Genomic DNA, 21,212 nt, shown 5'->3' on the forward strand with positions numbered 1-21,212 from the left:
GAATTGAGAAAAATTAGAATGGAGCTATTATACGACGCCACGTAGGATATGATTTATTTTGCTATAATATATATATATATATATATATATATATATATATATTATTTAAGGTATATTCGTATATATTCATTATTTGTACATGATTATATAATTATTTCTTTTTTATTATTTATTGCATTTATTTAGTAAATAATACTCCCTTCGTCCCCCAAATAACTCCTTATATTTCTTTCTTGGGACGTCTCCCAAATATCTTTTTATCTTTGGGACATTACCCCACCACTAATAATACTTTATTTGTTCTTGCTTTCAATCTTTCACCATTTTCAATACTAATTATAACACATTTTCATCACTTTTAATACTAATTATTGCACTTTTTCTCCACTATCAATACACTTAATATTTTTTTTCTTAAAACTCGGGTCGTCTCCTAATAGGAAGTTATTTGGGAGACGGAGGGAGTAAGTAAATGGTAATTGGTCAGTAATTCATTTTGGTAATACACAACTTCAATTTGTTTATTAAATAATTAGATTCGTGGGTTTATTTAAAGCATGAATTAATTGTGTATTGAACTCAATTAAACTATGAATAAACGATTTAAGAACATAATTAGTCAAAACTTGAGGTTGCCGTCAGTGATACGAGCTTTCCGTGTGTGCGACAACCTTGAATTTTGACTAATTACTCCCTCCGTCCACGAATCAACTTCTCATTTGCCTCTAAAATTTTGTTCATCAATTAACTTCCCACTCTACTTTTTGGACGTATATATCCTCCCTTACTTTTAAAATTACTACACTCTACCATTTTGGGCCCACCTTATTCTACATTAAAAACACTAATTAATCAAGCTTAATTAATTAAGTGGGCTAATAAAATTGATTTTTCTTTTCATTTTTCGGCCCATTCACCTAACTTGTGTCTCACTTTTTATTCCCTCAAAAGGGAAAACATTCCCATTTGGCGCAAACCCTAATTCTCGAAGGTTCCGCCGATCTCCCACCCCTCCCTATTATCCGATCATCTTGTTCGTCCCACCGATTAACTTCCACCGATCTACCTGTGGCTGATCTTCCAACGATTCCTCCCACTTATCCGCGTGAATGCGAAGTCGAATCGGAGGGGAAAATAGGTGGATCTCGCCTCCCCTCCATGGAAGATGTCGCCATTTCTTATGTGGCTTATCTTCAAGGGGTGGCGCCGGAATCTGAATCGTTCGTAGATTCGATTGAATCCATGGTGTCGAAATCTGAATCGTTCATAGATTCGACCGAATCCATGGTGCCGGAGACTGAATCTTTTGTAGATTCGACGCCGGCACCTGGATCTGTTGAGCCGTGGTTGCCGCCGACTCTTACTTGACCTTTAATGGCGTCGGCACCCGGATCTATCGAGGAAGCCACTTTTTACAACTTTGCTCAGTTTGAAGCCGAAAAATACCCGAAATACGTTGGTATTTCGGAGTCCATCGGTGATGATACTGAGTACTAGGCATGGCTTGCTGCCGATGGCCTCGTCTCTGATGTACAGCCGCCGCCCCACTCGCCGCCACTGTCTTCAGAACCCTGTGCGCGCCGCCGGCGGCGCAGTCAAACCCTATGCATCTTTTTTCCTTGCTTGGTAGATCTGGTCGATTAAGGTGATATCTTTATCATTCTCTCGTCTCTTTTGTTTTGTTGGTGGTTGGTGATGCCAATGGGGTCTGTTGGTTGGCTGGTGATGCCTATGGGGTCTATTGGTTGGCTGGTGATGCCTATTGTATTTTTGGGTGGCTGGTGATGCCTATGGTGTTTGTTGGTTGCTGGTTTTGCCTGAATATGTGCTCTGGTGATGCCTATCCTGTTTGTTTGTGGCTGGTGATGCCTGAATATGTGCTCTGTTCATGTTTGTTTGTTGCTGGTGATGCCTGCATTTCAGAGTTAAATTTATTTTTACTGATACTATAACGTGTACTTAGTCAGCCCCAATGATGATGTATAATTTGAGGGGTCTAGTTTACCTACTAAGAGAGCCACCACTAAGTTTATGACTTAGTTTTGGAAGTTTCTTAGGATATAAACATACAAAATGTGTTTCACTTAAAAAGTTTACATTCCAAACATACAAAATGAATAGGGGAATGATGTTTGGTTTTGTAAACCCAACCCAAAATGGAATTCCAATACTACTCTAAGTGATTTGCCCATGCATGAACCCCTCCATGATTTCTTACATCTCTGCTTCCTCCATGGTTTGTTGTGCTACCTCTTTATTGCTGCCATAATCTTGTAGAACTTCTAGGTACTCCACACACTCTTGCACTAGGAGTTCTTCAACTTGTAAAGTGTCTGGTAGAATCCCTGCAATTCTCAATCTTTCTTTGTTCATATGAGGGATTGTGTAGTTGTTATCCCCTTTAGCTTTGAGTATCTTATGGTAGCATCCCTGTAGAGTGAGGAAGACATGGTTGATTTTCTGTGGTGGATACTCTAAGTATGCTTCATGCACATTTTTTGAGTAATTCAGCCACATCATTGGATGGTTTCTGGTCCTTCAATGTTTGAATTGCTCTAAAGAAGCCAAGATCATTGACATTGGTGTCCGGAGAGTTCGCAGGTTGGCAGGCTAGTTGGAAATTGAAACCATCTGATCTTGCAACTGCTAGAAACTCCAGGTCATCAGGCTTGATGTGTGGTTTGGTATTGTCTTGCTGTATGAATATGTGTTTGCTTGCAAATGCAGGCCACTTGGCCTTAAAAACAGGTAACATTTGTGAAAATAAAAGCTAAATGATGAATGGAATCACTAAATTCTGATAGCATAACATAGTAAATGCGTACCTTAGCGATCATGCAGTCCCTCATGATGTTTTTTGTGATGTTTGGTATTGGTTTCACTTCCATAGTGCCTTTTGTTCTATTCTTTGAGTTTCTTTTTGCTGCCTCTTCATTTGTGAATGGAAAAATGCCCAATTTTCCATAAAAAAAGAACATTCCCCTGTTCATCTATGATTGGGCGTGCAATTGCAGACACAAACATGATTTTGGGAATAAATCTCTTAGATCTGCAAGTTCTATAAGGTTCCTTCTCACCCGGCATAAGGTAATACCTATCCTTAGTTTTGCTTAGGTAAAACCACTTCTCGTCTATGTGTATAGTGTTAAACATTGTTTGGAATTTCCTCATTCTCATCTCACTCACATCAAAGCTGTGATATACTCCATTGCAGCCTTTTTTTTTAAGGAGTTAAGAAGGGCTTGATGGAATTGGTATGTGGTCTAAGTTCCTTGCTTTTCACCCAATTATGAAGAAGTGACTTACTAACACCTAATGAACATGCCATCACTCTAATTGATGATCTTTGTACAACACTTAGATTTTTTACCTTTTCTGCATCGAGTTTGAACTTGTCTTTGTGAGTTGATCATTTTTTCGTGTTCTTTAATGCTATATGAATGCCGACTGCTTGCTACACCGCTGCCTCCTTCCATATCGTATAAACAGTCCTGCCACTTTTGTTGAAGATGTTGGCAGCCTCCTGCTTAGCCCCGTACTTCAATTTACCGTTCGAACTACGTTGCAACAGCCACTGTGCAATTTGATTCCTTTTATCATTTGTTAGTTTAGTGCTTTCCCTAATTTCTGCCATTTTGTGTAGTTGGGGAAATTAAATGAGTTCAACTACTACTCCATGTATTTATTGACTAAGTTAGTAGGTAGGTGGAATTTAAAATTCCCTCCAAATGTTTTGAAGGGTGTTAATATCTGAAATTGGCGCTACTTTATAGGCTGCCAGATTTTGATAAGCTGCCAAACTTGTGATTTGTATTCCAGCATTTTAAATTTCAATAAAGTCAGTTTTTTTTTTTAACCGTGAATTGTGTTTCAGCATTTAAATGGCTCTCATTGAATTGTGAATTGTGTTTCAGCATTTAAACATTAAATGGCTCTCATTGAACCGTGAATTAAACAGTGAATTGTGAATTTTGTTTCAGCATTTAAAAAAAATTAAAGTATAAATAGAAGAATAAATTTAATTAAACATTAAAAAAAAAGCAAGAAATAGCTTATAAAAAAAACTTTAAGTCAAAGCTTTAAAATAATGTGAAACAGCTATTGAAACATTAGTAAAAGTAATCACAATACATTAACACTACCATTTTAGTCTTTTACACAACCTTTACACCACCTTTTTTCAGTTTTCTTAGTTTCTGTGCCGAACACCAAATGGGAAGTTGATTCGTGGACGGAGGGAGTAAATCTTTAAATCATTTAATCATGGCTTAATCGTGGATTTAACTAAATTTAATTTAATTGTTGATATAACTCAATTATTGTTGTTTGGTTAGTTACTAATTCATTATTTGTAGCTTAAGTCATGACTTAAATAGATTAGATAATTGATTTTTTTCATAATTTATTGCATTTGATTATTTTTTTATTAGTAATTGATTAGTCAATTCATAATTTATTATAGGATTTCGAGTTCTGTAGATCGGAGACAATAAATAGGGTTTCAGAGGTAAGCGCGTGCTACAAGGACAAGCAATTTTCGAAGCTGGTGAAAATATTACGAGTAGTCCACCATATGGTGACCACTTGCTCGATTGCTTCAGGGGCCACGTGTTTCGGGCACTTTGCAGATTGGAGGCTCGAGTATAAGTGTAGCATGGCTTTGCACCATGTGGTATGTTTCTTTTTGAGCGGTCAAATAGTGAATTATTCCATTTCTGACTTCGCATTTGTGACGGGGTTCAGTTTTATCCCACTGTCGAGCATGAAGCGCAACACATGGAGGTGTATTGACGATTCTGTGGTTGCCAGGAGATGACTGTAACCGCTTTGATCAAGAGAGTCATCGATACGAAGCATCGAATACGAAACGAGGATGATAGCTTATACCTTCGTGCGGTCCTCGTTTGTGTGGTCCACATTCTTATCTTTGGGTCTAACAAGCTTATTGAGACATAAGTTTGGGCATTGGTTGACGATTTGGAAGCATTCAATTGATTTCCATGGGGCTCGTAGCTTATAAGATATCCTACCACTATACGACAAATACATGTATATGAAAAGTGAAGTGGCACTACTATGGGTCCTAGGGGTGAGCAAACCCCAGACCCGCCGTACCCACCCAGACCGACGGGTTCGGTCCGGACCGGACCGACCCACTATATATGTTTGGTTCGGGCCGGGTCCAATTTATAGAACCAAATTTTTTTTGGGTCGGTCCGGGTTGAAACCCGGTCAAACCCGTCGAACTCAGACCGACCCATACATTTATAATTAATTATTTATTTAATATATTTAATATTTATAATAATATATTAATATTAATAAAATTAATATTCAAATTTCTACATTCCTCAAAATCAAAAATCATAAACTGAATCTTGTGTGTTTGTGTATTTATGTATTTGTATATGTGTTAATAGGCAAAAATGTCCACTTCCTTAAGTTCTATAGTAAAAATGCCCTAAGTTATAAACTTAGGCATTCTATGCTCTAATTATGTGAAGTACCTATTTTACCCTTTGATGTTGATAGGTTTGCTTGGTTTTTTGTGAAAGTCTTACACATTCAGTCATAACAGTCAACAATTTGACAACTATCAGTCAAGAATACATATGACCGGTGGGTGGCTAGATCATGTGTCCGCCCGGGTGAAAACATAATTTCACCGTGCAGACACATGATTTTACCGGGCGGACACACTAAATCATGTGTCCGCCCGGGCGGAAATATAATTTCACCGGACGGATGATTTTACCGGGCAAACACACTTCATATGTATTCTTGACTGATAACTGTCAAATCGTTGACTTTTATGACAGATAGCTGTTAAATCGATCAAATGTGTAAGACTTTCACAGAAAATCAAGCTAACTCATCAAATCAAATGGTATTTAAATAATAGGGCATAAAATGCTTATGTTTATAAAAGAGTGCATTTTTCACATATAACTTAAGGAATATGACATTTTAAATTTTCACCCTTTGTATATTATGAATCTAAGAATCTTGTGTATATGAACTAAAACTATGTGGTGACAATATGATAAAGCGTTAGGCAAGTTTCTCTCCTTGGTAAAAGTATAGGAACCAAATGTTGCGATGCATCACTTTTATTAGATAATCAATCCATGAGCTTAGATTGATAAAAGTATAGGCCTCTTCTGCATTGCTGTAGATTTAGATCGGTTTTTACCTAAAATAATGCTCATTGGATATATTCTCTTTTTAATAATTTATATTTGTGAACTGAAACTATGTGTATCATAAACTGAAATGCATGTAAGATTTTGTGTATGTATAATGTGGAGAAGGTCAATTATTTATGTATCAGTTTGAGGCCTGAGGGTGACTTTAGCATATAGTATATTTTGTGTATATATCATGTGAATTAGCATATTTTGTCAGTTCGTGTATATATGATTCTTGGTTATGTATTTTGTGATACTCTAAAGTCAATATGATTCTTCGTGTATATATGAATATTCGTTGAAAATTACATGCAAAATAGGGGAAAAAATTAGATTATTGGCGGGTCGGACCCGGACCGAACCGGACCCGTTGCTCGGGTTCGGTCCGAGTCTGGGTCGGTCCAATCCTAGAAATCGGTCCGGGTCGATCCAAATTTTTAAAAGTTCCAGTGCAACAAACCCGACGGATCGGTCCGAGTCCGACCCGCAGTGGCGGACGCAGGATTTCTATCAAGGGGTGGCAAAAAAAATTATATCAAACGAAACTAAATATATATATAAATTATCCATAGAAATTCAATCTATATTTAACCACAATGATTCGTCATAGTTTGAAACTTATGTATAATAGTATCATTCATTAGAAACTACTAAACAAGCTTCCAAAATAATATTAAGGACATATTTATTATAAATAATTAATGAGGGGTAATATAGGTATTTCATATAAAAATTCAAGGGGTGGCAATTGCCTTCCCTTGACTCTATATGCGTCCGCCCCTGCCGACCCGCCGCACACCCCTAATGGGTCCTCTTGGGCATTGATGATTTGGGCAATAGAGTAGCTTCCAAGACTAGAGGATAAGGTTGGGAAGCGTGTTGGAGGGGCAACAATGTATCCTCGATACTTAAGATGGAATTTCTGTATTAGACCAAAGAGAGGCGAGGGAGACGAGGGTTGTTGGCTGCGGCGCCCTTCACAAGAGTAGGAGGTGGCGGTGGAGGTGATCTAGTTGTGTGCGCGCGTGTTTTGTGAGGAGATGGGCAAGAGTTTAGGGAGGGAAAGGAGTATTACTAACTCACTTTATACATTAATTACTATTTTTTTTTAATCTTTAAAGTAGCGGGACATTATAAATGCGATAAATGGAGTATAAGTTTGAGACTAAATACAAGTAATAAAATTATATTTTAATCGTGTTTGAGATGAATATGAGTATCTAAATTTTATACGAATGTGCATGATTGAACTTTATTAACCTCATCGATTTAATTTATAATCATGCTCCATCACGACCAACAATTCCAACCGCCCTATAAATTATTTTTATAATTTCTATTCATAAATTATTACCTAAAGTCATTTTTCATTTAATACAAACTAATTCTAATATGGATTCCATCGAGTTTATCAAGTGGGCTGACTATTTTCGGTATAGTATAAATTTTCATACAGATTAAGAAACCTTATAAAATTAAATTTAGTAGGAACAATAAATTCTCAATATATTGATGTTTGTTCCTGTTTTATCCTCGCAATTAATGCATAAAAAGTTATAGTAACACTTTGTTTATTCAGTTACTAATTCACCGGTCAATTGAATCAGTTAGGCGTAGATTTACAAATTACTACCTTATTTCAACCAAAAGATCACTCTCATGACCACTATTTTATGGGATTTTTTATCGCAACTAAACCATTCAACTCCCGATTTTCCAAATAAATCTTATCCACACAATGACACAAACACACAACAAAATCCTAACTGAAAACCAACTTTGTTTGCCGATAAAGAACGCAAACTCACCAACTAAAAAGAACAAAAAAAAAACAACAATCATGTCAAAATCATAGTATAATAAACATTCCTGTTTCAACATTTGAATTCGAAGAAAATCAGAATAAATGTCATAATCATAATCATCGTCATCAAGCACCAGCCATAAAAACAATTTAATTTCAACATTGCCCTAATATTAATACCCAAGTACAAAAATTGGGGATCTCGATCCCTTGAGAAATAAAAAGGGATCGGAAAAAACTAGGCATCACATTGAGCAACCAGCATTCATCCTTTAAACCTCTGGCCTCAAGGATGGGTCTAAAATTAGTTTCACTAAAATGAAAAAGGGGCTGCCAATAAAATAAAATAAAATAAAAACTAGTCCGCCCTAAAAAAAAAAAATCAGAGCATCAATCAAACCCTAGTTTTTTGCAGCAATGGCGTGACGGCGCGGCCGGGCGGGGATGGTCCTTTACACGACGACCGATCATACGAATCGAAACTGGCTTGCAGGAATTCATCGATGCCTAGGCCCCGGAACCGCTCCTCATCCTTTTCCAGGAGGCGGAGGATGTTGGTGAAGAAGACGGTTTCGCACGGCAGCGTGAGGCCGCCGGTGGGCGGGTAGCCGAATTCCTCCTCGGCCTGGTTGAGGAGGGCGACGAAGACCGGAAGGTTGAGAAACCGGGTCGGGATGACGAAGCGGCGGCGTTCCGGGCCGACGTAGACCGCCACGGAGCCCGAGGGGGTGCGGCGGTTCGGACCGGCCGGTTCGTCGTAGTCGGAGTCCGAGGAGGAGTAGAAGAGATTGTTGCCGCCGCCCCTCACGCTCTTGGATTTCCAGCGGGTGACGACTTGTTTCAGCCGGACGATTTTGCTGATCATGTTCACTTTCTTCATGCCTGACGACATTTGAGAGGAAGAGAGAGAGAGAGAGAGAGAGAGAGAGAGCGAGAGGGAGAGTTCTTCAGAGAGCAGAAAGTGAAAGTGAAAGTGAGAGAGTGTTAAGAAGGAGAGTGTGGCCAGCCTTCGAATGACTAAATTGCACTCGTATTTTGGTTTTACCAAATCAGCCCTCGCCTTTCTTTCATATTTCTCCCCCTTTTATGAAAGAGAAAATGAACAATTAAATAAATCTTTCACCCTTGTAACATTAAATTAAATGAATCAAGATCTGAAAAGAAATTAGTAAAAGATTGTTTATCTAACTTTTGGTGCCTTACTCATTGTTTCACTTACAATTTTTTATAGTTCTTTTATTACTATTATTTTTCTTTTAATTTTAATTTACTAAGTTTTAGTAATAATTTTAAAATATTTAACTAGAATTCAATAATTCAATTAGATTTTATAATTATTTTTATAGTTATTTTCTAATGTTTAAATTAATATTATTATTATTATGGTTAATTAATCTAAAGTTAGGGTGTATAGCTATTTTAAATTTTAAATTAATCTAATAAGTTTTTAATAACAAATAGCAACAAATTAGTGAAATTAATAGTGGAATACGATAAAAATCTCATCCATATTTTTGTTAGTGCTAATAGTCTCTTATGGTTAAAATTAACTAAATAGGTAGCTTTCTCTTAACTACTTATGTAGCTTCCTGGTCTCGTTGATACTATAATTAATTATTATTTGTAATAATAATAAAAGTAATTAATACCCAAGATATTTTCTTGGAATATGATCCTATTCCTTCGATCCAATTATAATTTTGACAAATTTCGTTAATTGTAAGTGTGCATATATAGTTAAGACTATATAAGTTATTGATATTAATTTCCCCGTAAGTTGCCATTAGTCTATTATAAGAATTGGAACATTTGTGTGTGTTGGTCTATGTGTAATATGGTTAATGCCTAAGATAAAAAATGTTGGATTCAAGTGTATTGTAACTTGATTTTTAAATTTACTTAATTATTAACTTATATATAAAAAAAATACTCCATCCGTCCCATGATACTTAATTATTAACTTATATATATAAAAAATACTCCCTCCATCCCATGAAACATGATTCAGTTCTTTTTTGCACGAGAATTAAGAATTTAGTATTTTGTGTGTTAAGTGTGGTAAGTGAAAAAGTGAAAAGGTAAATAAAAGGTAAATTTTTTGCCATTTTTAGAAATAGGTCAAGCTTCGTGGGACAAACCAAAAAAGAAACTGAGTTATGTTTCGTGCGACGGAGGGAGTAATAAAAACATTCTTCAAATTCTTGGCAAAGTCTTTTGCTTCGTGATTAGAGAGGATTTTCGCACGTTGCTTCCAAAATACTACAAGCTCCATTGGGTGAGAAAATTAGCTGCAAAAGACTTGTCCAACAATCATTTTTGCTTAAAATGGAAACGTTTCTGCCCATTCTCGGTTCCCATAGGAAGTTCCTGCTTCTCAAGCCTCATAAGAAGCGGTTTATGGCAAGAGCTAAAAGGGTCAAGAATTATCACCGAAAAGTTCATTTGCTTCTCTATTAGGTGAAGAAAAGTAGCGTTCTCATCTTTGCATTCATTATACCAAGTATGGAATTAAGACCACAAAACTTAATGGCCTTATATGTGCTCAAGGTCGACGTCAAGTAATCTCATTGAAATCGCCGACAATTATCCACGACAAGTTGTCAAAATCGCATCACGCTAGCCTCAAGAAGGAGTTCTTTTTGAAACCTTCGGATTCCATAGAAGCCCGTAAATTTCCAAACTAAATCACTAAAGTGAATCACATAGTCGATATATCCATTGGAGTAGGTTTTAATATTGGTCGAGCATGGGAATTTTCAGAACAACATCAATCCCCCACTCGCACCTTTTGAATCCATCACGAAATGACCATCAAAATTTGAAATTATACGTCACCATTTGCATCCACTAACATTAAGTTTTGTCTCACTAACAAAAAGTAACGTCGGGGAGTAGCTCATGGGAGCTCCCCAACCCCGTGTTTTTCAAACGATGCAATTCATAATGTTGGGCGGGGTGTGAGTATTTCCTTATCGACAAGCTTCAGAACCATCAATTTTGAAGGTCCCCTCCTCGAGGGTTCCCCCATCCCCCAACACGTTTTTGCCCCGCATTATGTGTTTTCCATTTTTTTTTCTGTCTCCTTTAATTCCAAGGTAGAGTCCCTAGCTAGGACTTGGGTGGAGAGATAATGTTAATTAATTGTAATAGGAGCCAAACTATGTGGTTCATTCCTGCCCCCGCCATGACCCCATCCCATTGACCTCTCCTGACAAACCATACTATATTATCTTCCTCGTTAATCCTCGAGTCGTTGTCAGTCATGGCCACTAAACCCCTCTCAACAATAACTCATTCATCATAACCAATAAAAGCATATTCGCGAACTTTCAATCCTTTTAGTACAACCTAATTAAGTTTTTAAAAGGCAGGCTAGCCTTTACCGTCTCTCCTGCATCATAGTGTCTAAGAAGTTTCCATAACAGAATCCACAACGTTATCATTTAACCGTCGGACCGAGTCGGGGGTTGGTGGAGGACCTCCCGCTGGCGAACCGAGGTGGCACGTGCTCGGTGCCTTCGTTGGTGTCGGGCACGGAAAAGATAAATGATGAGCACGTGTAGAACAGACGCTGAAGAAAAATGGAAAGAAGAAAGAATGAGAGAGTAGAAGAATAAAGAATTTGTTAGGGAAGAAGAAGAAAAAGAAAAAAAGAGAAGAAAGCGGGCGGCTGGGGAAAGAAGAAAGAAAAGAAAAGAAAATGGGTGGAGTGGGGCCGGCAGGTTCTAGGGTAGTTTTTATTTTTTAATTTTTTTTCAATATTTTTTGTTTTAATTCTGATTTTTGTTTTTTCAAATTTTATTTTTTAATTTGTTTTACCTAAAAATGGGATAAAATGAAAATGAAGATTATAGCTCCTCTTATAGAACCAATGCACTGGAGACTGGAGAGGGGGGAGCTAAGGTGGGGACCACCAATTAGCGTCTCCCACCGTGGATGCTCTAACTCCCACATACAAAGCAAAAGCGAATTCTAATTGTGTGTGCATTGACCAAGCGATAAGCAGTTAATACCTAAGGCCAAAGGTTTTGGATTCGAGTCCCTTTTGAGGTGGCATTTAAATTTCTTTATTTAATACTGTTAATTTATCAAAAAAAAATTGTATTCTAACTGAAGAGCACCATGTGATGTACAATTATGGATGAGGAAAAAAAACCTCCAATCCTTTTTAGAAGATTATTATATAAGATAAACAGTTAGTTTCATGTGTACATTTGTCTGCATGGTGTGGTTCAGACAAATCCGACCCGATTTTTTAAATGTCCAACCCATGAAAATGATATTTTTATTAATAAAAAATGATAGATATATTCTTTTATTAAATACAAATGATACTTTGGATAAAAAATAATGATATATTACAAATGACACTATAATAACAGAATATGATACTTTTAATTTATGCAAAGAATATTTCGCAAATGATATTTTTTTAAAAATTAAATGATATACGTTATATAAAAATAAATAATACATTGCAAATAAATTTTTTAATGCATGCAAATGAACCTTTGCATATGGTTGAGAAGGGTCGTAAAAGAAATAAAAAAATCGGACCGAGCTAATCAAACCGAATTGAATTGGTCTGAACCGGTCTGGCCACACAGTACATCCGTATGTACAGGTGTAAGATAAAATGCATAATGATTACAATGAACATTATTTTAAAAATCTGAATTTAATTAGGTATCTTTAGATCATACTTGCAGCACATTGGTAATTCATCTACGGTGTTGTAACACGCATCTTTTTTTGTTGCAATTTAAGCACTTCAACTTTAGGGTAAAACTGGTCCGACATGTTTGGCAAACGTAGCTCAAACAACAGTAAATTCTTGTGACAAAATGATATACTTTTCATATATAGACACACATTGGACTTGTTTTATCAATGGTTAGATTGATATTTCAATTCCAAATTAAATACTGTTAGTATCGTAATTGTGTTAAATTTGAAAAAGTATGTCTTAACTATCGTTGGAAATTTATTGGGTCTCGGAGGGTCACTGAACAGGTGTATTGGAGGGGGGGGGGGGGGGGAAATACACATGTTGGCTATTTTTCAAAGTCTTTTGTAAATAACTGTAAGAGTATCGACTGATACTGAAAGATGTTGACTGATATGAACAGTTAAAGAAAACTTCAGTTAAAAGGTGGCTGTAGACTGATACTGAAGCAGCTTTAGTATTTTGATTTCAGTTAGACTCAGAGCTTTAACTGATATCCACGTAAGGCTTCAGTATAGGTTTTGTAAACAGAGAAGTGTTATGAATCTTACTGATTATCCGAAGATTTATCAGTTAGACTAATAACACTAGCAGCGGACAATTAAACTTAGAAAATAGCCTGTGTAATTAACATGTTGTCAAAATAAAGTTTCACTTTGCAATTAATCAGTTTCAGTTAAGGAAAAGTTTGTGCACAGATAAGAACAGTAAGATTGAAAGCGATAAAAGAAAAAAATGATTTTTACGTGGTTCGGAACAAGTTCCTACGTCCACGGTCAGTTAAACACACTGACAATCACTCTGGGCTTGTGTTTGCGGGTGCACAGCAAACCTTTAACCGAAACAAAGTTTCAGTGCCAATACACACTGGATTGGACTTCTCGTCTCCTTCTTAACTCGCAAAAGCAAAGATTGCACTTGTCTTGCGTGTGAGGGTTAAGAACTCTTGAGTTCAGACCACTGTCTCGAACTCTCTCAAACTCTCTCTTTTCCCTCAATTGAAAAGGGGTTCAAATTACCAACTAGATTACAGAGAACATGCTCTCTGTAATCGGGGACTTAGGCTTTGGATAGTACAAAGAATTTGCCTAAGTAACTAAGAGAATGTATGAAATCAGTGAACTGATTTTGGCTTTGAGTATTTTCTTCTTCGATTCAAATTTTGAAGGTTGTGAAAGGCTGAGTTGCAAATTTGACAAAGGTTCAGCTTGTGCGTTTGAATCGGTGAAGATTGTGGTGTTCCTCAAGCTCTATTTATAGGCGAAGTCTTAAATAGATCCGTTGGCAAGATGGTCTCAAGATTCCATCCGTTGAGAGAGGAGATTTGAATTTGGCTGAGGCTTCAATCTTCGAGGTTCCTAATTTGGTGAAAAACGGCGTCTCAAGGCACAGGAGGTAAGGTGCCTCTGAAAGGTTTGCACAAAACAGGAATGCTTTGCAGAGAAATGACGATATTCAATATTTCTGCATTTGATGCGGCTGTACTTGAAAGTACGTGGCTTCTTTTTAACTTAGAATCTTCAGTCCGAGAAAGAATGTCAACTGATACTTGACTTGAGTATCAGTCCGCTAATTCCACGTGGTCGTCATTATTAAATCAGTCATAACTGATTTTTTAGTGAGATCCTCATCCAGTCAATACATCAGTATTTGACTTGGTCTTTTCACAAGCTATCTTCAGTTGGGAGAACTTCAGTCTTCGGTCTTCAGATTTCCGGTTTTTAGTCTTCAGGACAACAGTCAAACTAGAAAACATGTACTGTAACACTTGAGTTCGAAAAGTTCTAGTCTATTAAAAGAAAATCTAAGAGTTTTGGTATCATCAAAACTAGCGTTATTTTTTTTTATAGAAAATTTGTTACAACCAAAGAAAGGAAAAAACTCACTCACACTCTAGCTCCTAGGGTGACTCGAACCCCCGACCTATTGGTTGGAGGGGAAGCGTCTTACCAACAGACTGTGCTTCATCGTCATCAAAACTAGCGTTATGATATTTCATTAAGTTCCCAACAAAATTTTATAAAAAAATATAGCACTTAAAACTATAATTAATTATAAAAAAAATCCATTAAGAATTAGTGGAATTAAATTATGATATGCAAACCAAGTTCTAAGTATATAAATTTAGTGTATTTATTATTTTATTTTCGAATTAGGATGAATGAATTATTAATGCTTAAAGTTTACACTTGAAATATATAAAGTTCGTGAATCCTATCGCGCCTAGCTCAACAAGGAATTTTGAATGGCACGCTCCTGTATAAAAGAAATTGAAAAAGAGAAGCAAAAGATGTATGATTTTCATTTTTTAAATTTATGTAATTTTTTATTTAAATTTATGCAATTTTTCTATTTAAATTAAATTAAAATTTAAAAACTCAAAACTAATTCATACGAGTCAACATGATGAGTCAAATCAATGTTGTAGTATGCTTATAACTGGGCCCGGAGCATGGTTGAGCCAAGTAGAGGCTCAACCAATGTTGATGCTCTTAGGTTAGATGCAAATGAAATCAACAATTTGAAAAATGACTTGTGGCATTTGACCTCCAACGTCAATTACCTCAAATGTTAGATATGGGATGAACATACAAACTATACTCAATATGAAATATCATGTACTCCCTCCGTCCCAGCTTTTTGTATCCACTTTTAGTAGTATTTACTACTAAAAGTGGATACAAAAAGCTGGGACGGAGGGAGTAATAATTATAATAAAATGTAACACATACGGTCATAATATTCATAACATTTATTTGGACGGTGACATACCAAGGACTTTAATGTTCTTGACCCATTCAGTAGGCCCCTCGCGACAATAATTGCAACCTTAACTTTTAACATTAAATCGCATTGTGCCACAGCAAGGACTGTGACATCCTAGATCATTCAGCAAGCCCCAAGCGATACATAATTTATAAACTCATATGATAATGTAATATTAAAATGGATAATAAATAATTACAACATGTATTTAAATAAATTCCACATGTGAAATTTAAATTGAATAGCTACTTGAGTAATTCAATTTAAAGTCCATGCCCTAGTCACATCACATATAATCAAATAAATTTAAATAACTTTAGGGGCCTTAATTAAACTTCACAAAAAATTTAAAACTTAGGAATTTATCTAATAAAGCCATTAATATCATTGGTCCAATTAATAATAAAAGATATTTTCCTATGGAGATTCAACTCAATATTTAATTTTAAACCAAATCCAAATTATAATTTTATTTCAGGCTCAAATTATTTGAAATTAGAATCTCAAATTCAATTAATAATACAAGCTCAAAAGTTTAACTATACACGTATATATTAAAACAAATTCAGCCCATTAATAAAATAAAAATTAAGCCCAAATAAGGCCCAATTTTTTTGTCTCTCTCTCTCTCTCTCAAATCTGTGCACTAACATCTGCTGCCGCCGCTCCCTCTCCGGCAAGTCCGCCGACGTCTCTTTCTCTCTCTTCCTCCCTCACCGATAAACGCTGACAAACACACGCCCAAACCCTTCTCCCTCTCTCTTCCTGCTCTCGCCTATACCGCCTGCCACCCTCCTGGTGTCAGAGCAGCTGCCGCCTGCCGCCTCCCGCGGCTTCCCTGCACTCCCTTCTCTCGCCGTGGACGGTCGCCAGCCGCCGCGGCGCATGCAGCACCCGGACAGCCAAGTTTCTCCCATCTCCTTCGCCAGCAGCAACACAACATTCAAACCCCGAATTCCTCTTTTTTCCATCTATGTTTCTAATTTGGTTTCCGTGAAGTAGTAGAATTTTATTCTATTTGATTTTCTTATGAAAAAATTCAGATGAATAATTCATTAAGGGCTCTTGGTTACGTGTCTGTGTGTGGATTCCTTGTTTTCCAGGTGTTGCGTAATTGGGTTAAAGACAGGAATCATTGTGAAAGGTTATTTGCTGTATCTGCTCAAAATAAATGGGGAATAAGAAAAAGTACAGTTTGCTTATTGAAACAAAAAAAAAAAGGGGTTATTGTCAGAAAATACATATACTTTGTCAATTTTCTGGTTTATATCATGACTTTATAATTTGGCCAGAAAATAGATCAATTTTCAATTTAATTACAATTATAACATGACTTTATAGTTTGGCCAGAAAATACACCAAGTTTCAATTTATTCTCAATTATAACATGACCTTATTTAGATTATTTTTAATCATAGATGTATTAATATTTATTGTATTTATATTAAATTGTTATGTACAAAATATTTATAATTGATTGATTAATTTTTATAAAAATTAAGTTAGATGATTAATTATTTCATAATAATTATTTCATAATATATATATATGTATATATATATATATGTATGTATTTTTAAGCCATCGATATAATATAATATCTTGTTATATATATATATATATATATATCTACATTTTCAACACACAAATGCATATATATATATATATATATATATATATATATATAAATTTGATTTTAATGTTCTATTAATTATATACTCCCTCCGTCCACGAAAGAACTTCTTATTTTTCCTTTTTGGGACGTCCACAAAAGAACTTCCTACTTATTTTTGGACTATACCCCACCACTTATAATCCTCTTACTTTTCACTTTTCACAACTCCCAATATTAATTATAACACATTTTCACCACTCCCAATACACTCAACTACCTTTTATTTACTCTCAATACACTCAACAATATTTTTTCTTAAAACTCGTGTCACTCTCTCTTAGGAAGTTCTTTCATGGACGGAGGGAGTATATAATAAGTATTTATTTATTTAAATTATGAAATTATAAAATATTAGGACCAATAAAAAAATTACGTACATATATAATAGAAACTATGTTAAAAAGTAAATAATATTATATATTATTTACATATAGATGTATATTTATCAAATATATATATGTATTTATATATAGTATATTGTGAGATGAAAAGAAAATTAAAAATATTTAATGTATTAAACTTGATATTATTATACTAAATTAATTACAAGGTCTTGTTATAATTGAGAATAAATTAAAACTTGGTGTATTTTCTGGCCAGACTATAAAGTCATGTTATAATTGCAATTAAATTGAAAATTGATGTATTTTCTGGCCAAATTATAAGGTCATGATATAAACCAGAAAATTGATAAAGTATATGTATTTTCTGGCAATAACCCCAACAAAAAACTACAGAAATTTTACAGAATTAAATAGATTACAATAACAGGTGGCTGAAGAAGAAACAGAAATGTGGTTGAGGAAGAAGAAGCCACGAAATTAAAATGGTCTCATCTTTAGTTAAAATGTTTGAGAATATTGGGAGAAAGACACAGGTAACCAAAATGAGATAGTTTAGGACTTATATAGCCACCACTTATAAAACATGACTTTAGGGGTCAAAAGCTATTGAAAAGACAAAACACCCATACTAATTACTGAATAAAAATAAAAGAAAACTTAAATAAAAAATGTTTGACTTTAAAAGTGAAAAGTAAATCAAAAGGGTAAAAAACCCTAAGTAAAAAAAGGATTGAAATTGAATTCAATCGTCTCTCTCCCTTCGCGGTTTCTCTCTCGCGCTTTCCTCTTCTTCTCGTTTTCTCCCAGAAATCGACGGACATCCTCTCCATCCTCTCCATCGTCTCCACTATTATCTCGTTCCCTCGCTCTCCTTGGGTGTATTTCACAGCGTCGCTCCTTGACCAGACGAGTGCGCCGCGACCTTAACCAGCGTGCGACCTCCAGTTGCTGCTCTCCGGCGGCTCGACTTCATCCGACGCCACCTTCCTTCAGCGGCATCTACGCCATCGTTGAGAACTCCATCTACGGAGGTTTTGGGTAAAAATGGTTGAGCAAGAGAGAGAGAGTTCTCCCGCGACATCTGCTCCATCGGAGCACACCACCACCGCCGTTGAAGGACCGTCCACGGCGGCCGCGGCGACATCTGCTCCACCGGAGCAACAAGTAGAAGAAGAAACGGCCAGAGCAACAATTAGAGAAGAAGTGAGTTTTCAATTTTTTTTTTATTATTTTAGTTGGAATTTGACTCTAAATTACATTTGGGAGTTCTAATATGGGGATTTTATGTTGTTTAGATGATTTGTGTTACAATGCATGTGGTTTTCTGAATTTATAGTGCAATTGATCCCATGAAATTGGTTATACACAATTGATTACACAATTGGTGCATTAGGGCACATTTATATAGGGTTAATTGTTGATTTGGGGGCAATTATGGGGCAATGTATGTAATTTTGAGATCCTTGGTGCGCAATTGAATAGAATACTGAACAATTTGTTGCTTATACACATTCGGAAATCTGCACAATCATTACTTAGTACACCATTGCACATTTTAAGACACAGTTGCGCATATTGCACACAGTTACTTATACATTTTAGTGCACTTTAGTACACAGTTGAATTAAATTTTGTTTTTTGTTTTTTATTGCAGCCTCGATTTAGATGGGTTCGACCCAATATGAGGGGATACCAAGCGCGCGTAAATCTTTATGTGCGTGTGGAGGTCATGAATCGGGTTCGACAGAAACTGCACGGTATTGGCAGTAGTGAATTAGAGCAACGGTTCTTAGACGGAGTTTTTGGACATCTGGTCCAATTGCGGCGCTCCGGTAGTGCCAATAATGCGCTGTCCGAGCTCATTGCTCGGGAACTTCATGATGCTAGCTTCTCAGAGTTCGAGAAGCGGTACTTTGTGGGTGGGCATGAGGTTAGCTTCACCGCCCAAGATTATGCCTTGGTGACGGGGCTTAGGTTTGGCCCGTCGGACTTTGACCCCACAGCGGACCATGTCATCCCCCAGAGCAGCTTGTACATGCGTCATTTTGATGGTAAGAGAGTGAGGATTAACACGTTAGAACAAAAGTTCAATGATGGATTGTTCAGGGACCCAGAAGATTTGTTGAAGGTTGCCCACATACTCATCTTATATCATATTTTGATATGTCGTGGGGAGAGCATATGGATTGATGAGTGGGTATGGGCGTTAGTAGAGGACTCCGAGGCATGGGCTCGTTTTCCTTGGGGCTCGTACAACTTTTCTATCCTATGCCATCAAATGAGTGTCTTGGTAAAGCATCCAAGCCAAATCAAGAACAATAGAAAGACTTACCATATCTTTGGCCCTGTGTGGGCTTTTCAGATATGGTCGTACGAGGTGATACCCAAATTGGGAGGCTTGTGTGGGAATCGTGATAGCGAGATGAGCATTCCTCGTTGTTTGCACTGGGACACGCGTGCTGTTCCTGCCATTGACTTTTCAGAGTTATTCAATCGTCAGGTAACCTTTCTTAGATTTTGTTTTATTGGGTTTTCTGATTTTTTCGATAGCTTGCACAGTTAAGCAATATTGTGTAGGGCACAGTTGATTACATTTACACACTTGATTTTTGTTACATAGTTGATTACTTGATACATAGTAGAATTCTTCATACACAGTTGATATATGTCGTTCACAGTTAATTGTTAACACTTTTTATTGATGTTGTGTAGCTTATAATTCGGCCTATGGTACCTACTCCTCGGGAAGAAGGCCATGAGTTCTTTATCAGCCTAGGTACAGATCAGCAGATGGCGGTCACTTTTTGGCCCTCGAAGAGGCATGCCGCAAAAAAACTGCTAGTGGACGAAGACGTTGAGCTAATTGAGGAGGAGTCTGATGAGCCACCGGAGAGGAAGAGAAGACGAGAGCCATGTCATAAGACCGCACCCAAGTCGAGAACTGCTGTAGAGAAGCGACATCATCCCGAGCCGAGTGCAGCAGCCGAGAAGCAGCAGATGAGACATTCTCCAGAGCCACCACATCCATCTACTACTTGTTACTTGCATGGCAATCCATGCAAGCATGCAGATGACGAGGAGGCTCACTTGGAGCGCTTGGCTCGAAGAGTAGCTCCTCGCATACCATTGGATGACTTGGAGAGTGGTTGGATAGCCCGTCTCGTGCATAAATTGCTTGACATTGTGGCGAAGAGATCAGATGAGTCACCCTCCATCAGTGCGACTCTATCAGTGAGTCGAGGCATTCCAACTGCAAACAGTCCTCTTGTGGACGTGGAGGTGGAACAAGCTGCCGAGGTGGAGGTGGAGCAGGCTGCCGAGGTGGTGGAGGTGGAGGTGGAGCAGGTTGCCGAGGTGGAGGTGGAGGTGGAGCAGGCTGCCGAGGTGGAGGTGGAGCAGGTTGTGGAGGAATAGGCCGAGACCGAGCCTGAGACGCCTTCGGTTCCAACTCGTGAGCATTCCCCTGATCCAGAGGAAGATATGCTTCCCGAGGATGAGGATGTGTCTTGCGGAGTATCCACTTTGGCTCCACGAGTGTCACGTCCCTCTGCTGCGTTGAGGAGCCCGTACATGTCGGTTGCGATTGGTCGTGCTCCTACTACCCCTGTTGCGTTGAAAAGGCTATACAATGAATTTCGATCAAAGGATGCCGATGAAACTGTTAAGGTTATCTCTACTGGGCATGAGCTGAGTAATTCCACATTTCAGA

The 21,212-nt window shown here is 37.0% G+C and overlaps 2 protein-coding genes across 2 annotated transcripts; one reads left to right on the forward strand and one right to left on the reverse strand.

Annotated features, from left to right (window-relative positions):
- Positions 1 to 8,132: 8,132 nt before the first annotated feature.
- On the reverse strand, positions 8,133 to 9,052 carry LOC131021347 (protein SMALL AUXIN UP-REGULATED RNA 51-like). The gene has a single exon (XM_057950510.1). The coding sequence runs from the start codon at positions 8,882 to 8,884 to the stop codon at positions 8,387 to 8,389; it is 498 nt and encodes a 165-aa protein (XP_057806493.1). The 5' UTR covers positions 8,885 to 9,052; the 3' UTR covers positions 8,133 to 8,386.
- Positions 9,053 to 18,207: 9,155 nt separating this feature from the next.
- On the forward strand, positions 18,208 to 20,917 carry LOC131023364 (uncharacterized). The gene is made up of 3 exons (XM_057952903.1): positions 18,208 to 18,706; positions 19,158 to 20,003; positions 20,216 to 20,917. Exons 1-3 carry the CDS (start codon positions 18,548 to 18,550, stop codon positions 20,915 to 20,917), a joined length of 1,707 nt encoding a protein of 568 aa, XP_057808886.1. The 5' UTR covers positions 18,208 to 18,547.
- The last annotated feature ends 295 nt before the right edge of the window (positions 20,918 to 21,212 follow it).

This window comes from Salvia miltiorrhiza, chromosome 4, assembly GCF_028751815.1.
Source record: "Salvia miltiorrhiza cultivar Shanhuang (shh) chromosome 4, IMPLAD_Smil_shh, whole genome shotgun sequence".
Classification (NCBI taxonomy): Eukaryota; Viridiplantae; Streptophyta; class Magnoliopsida; order Lamiales; family Lamiaceae; genus Salvia; species Salvia miltiorrhiza.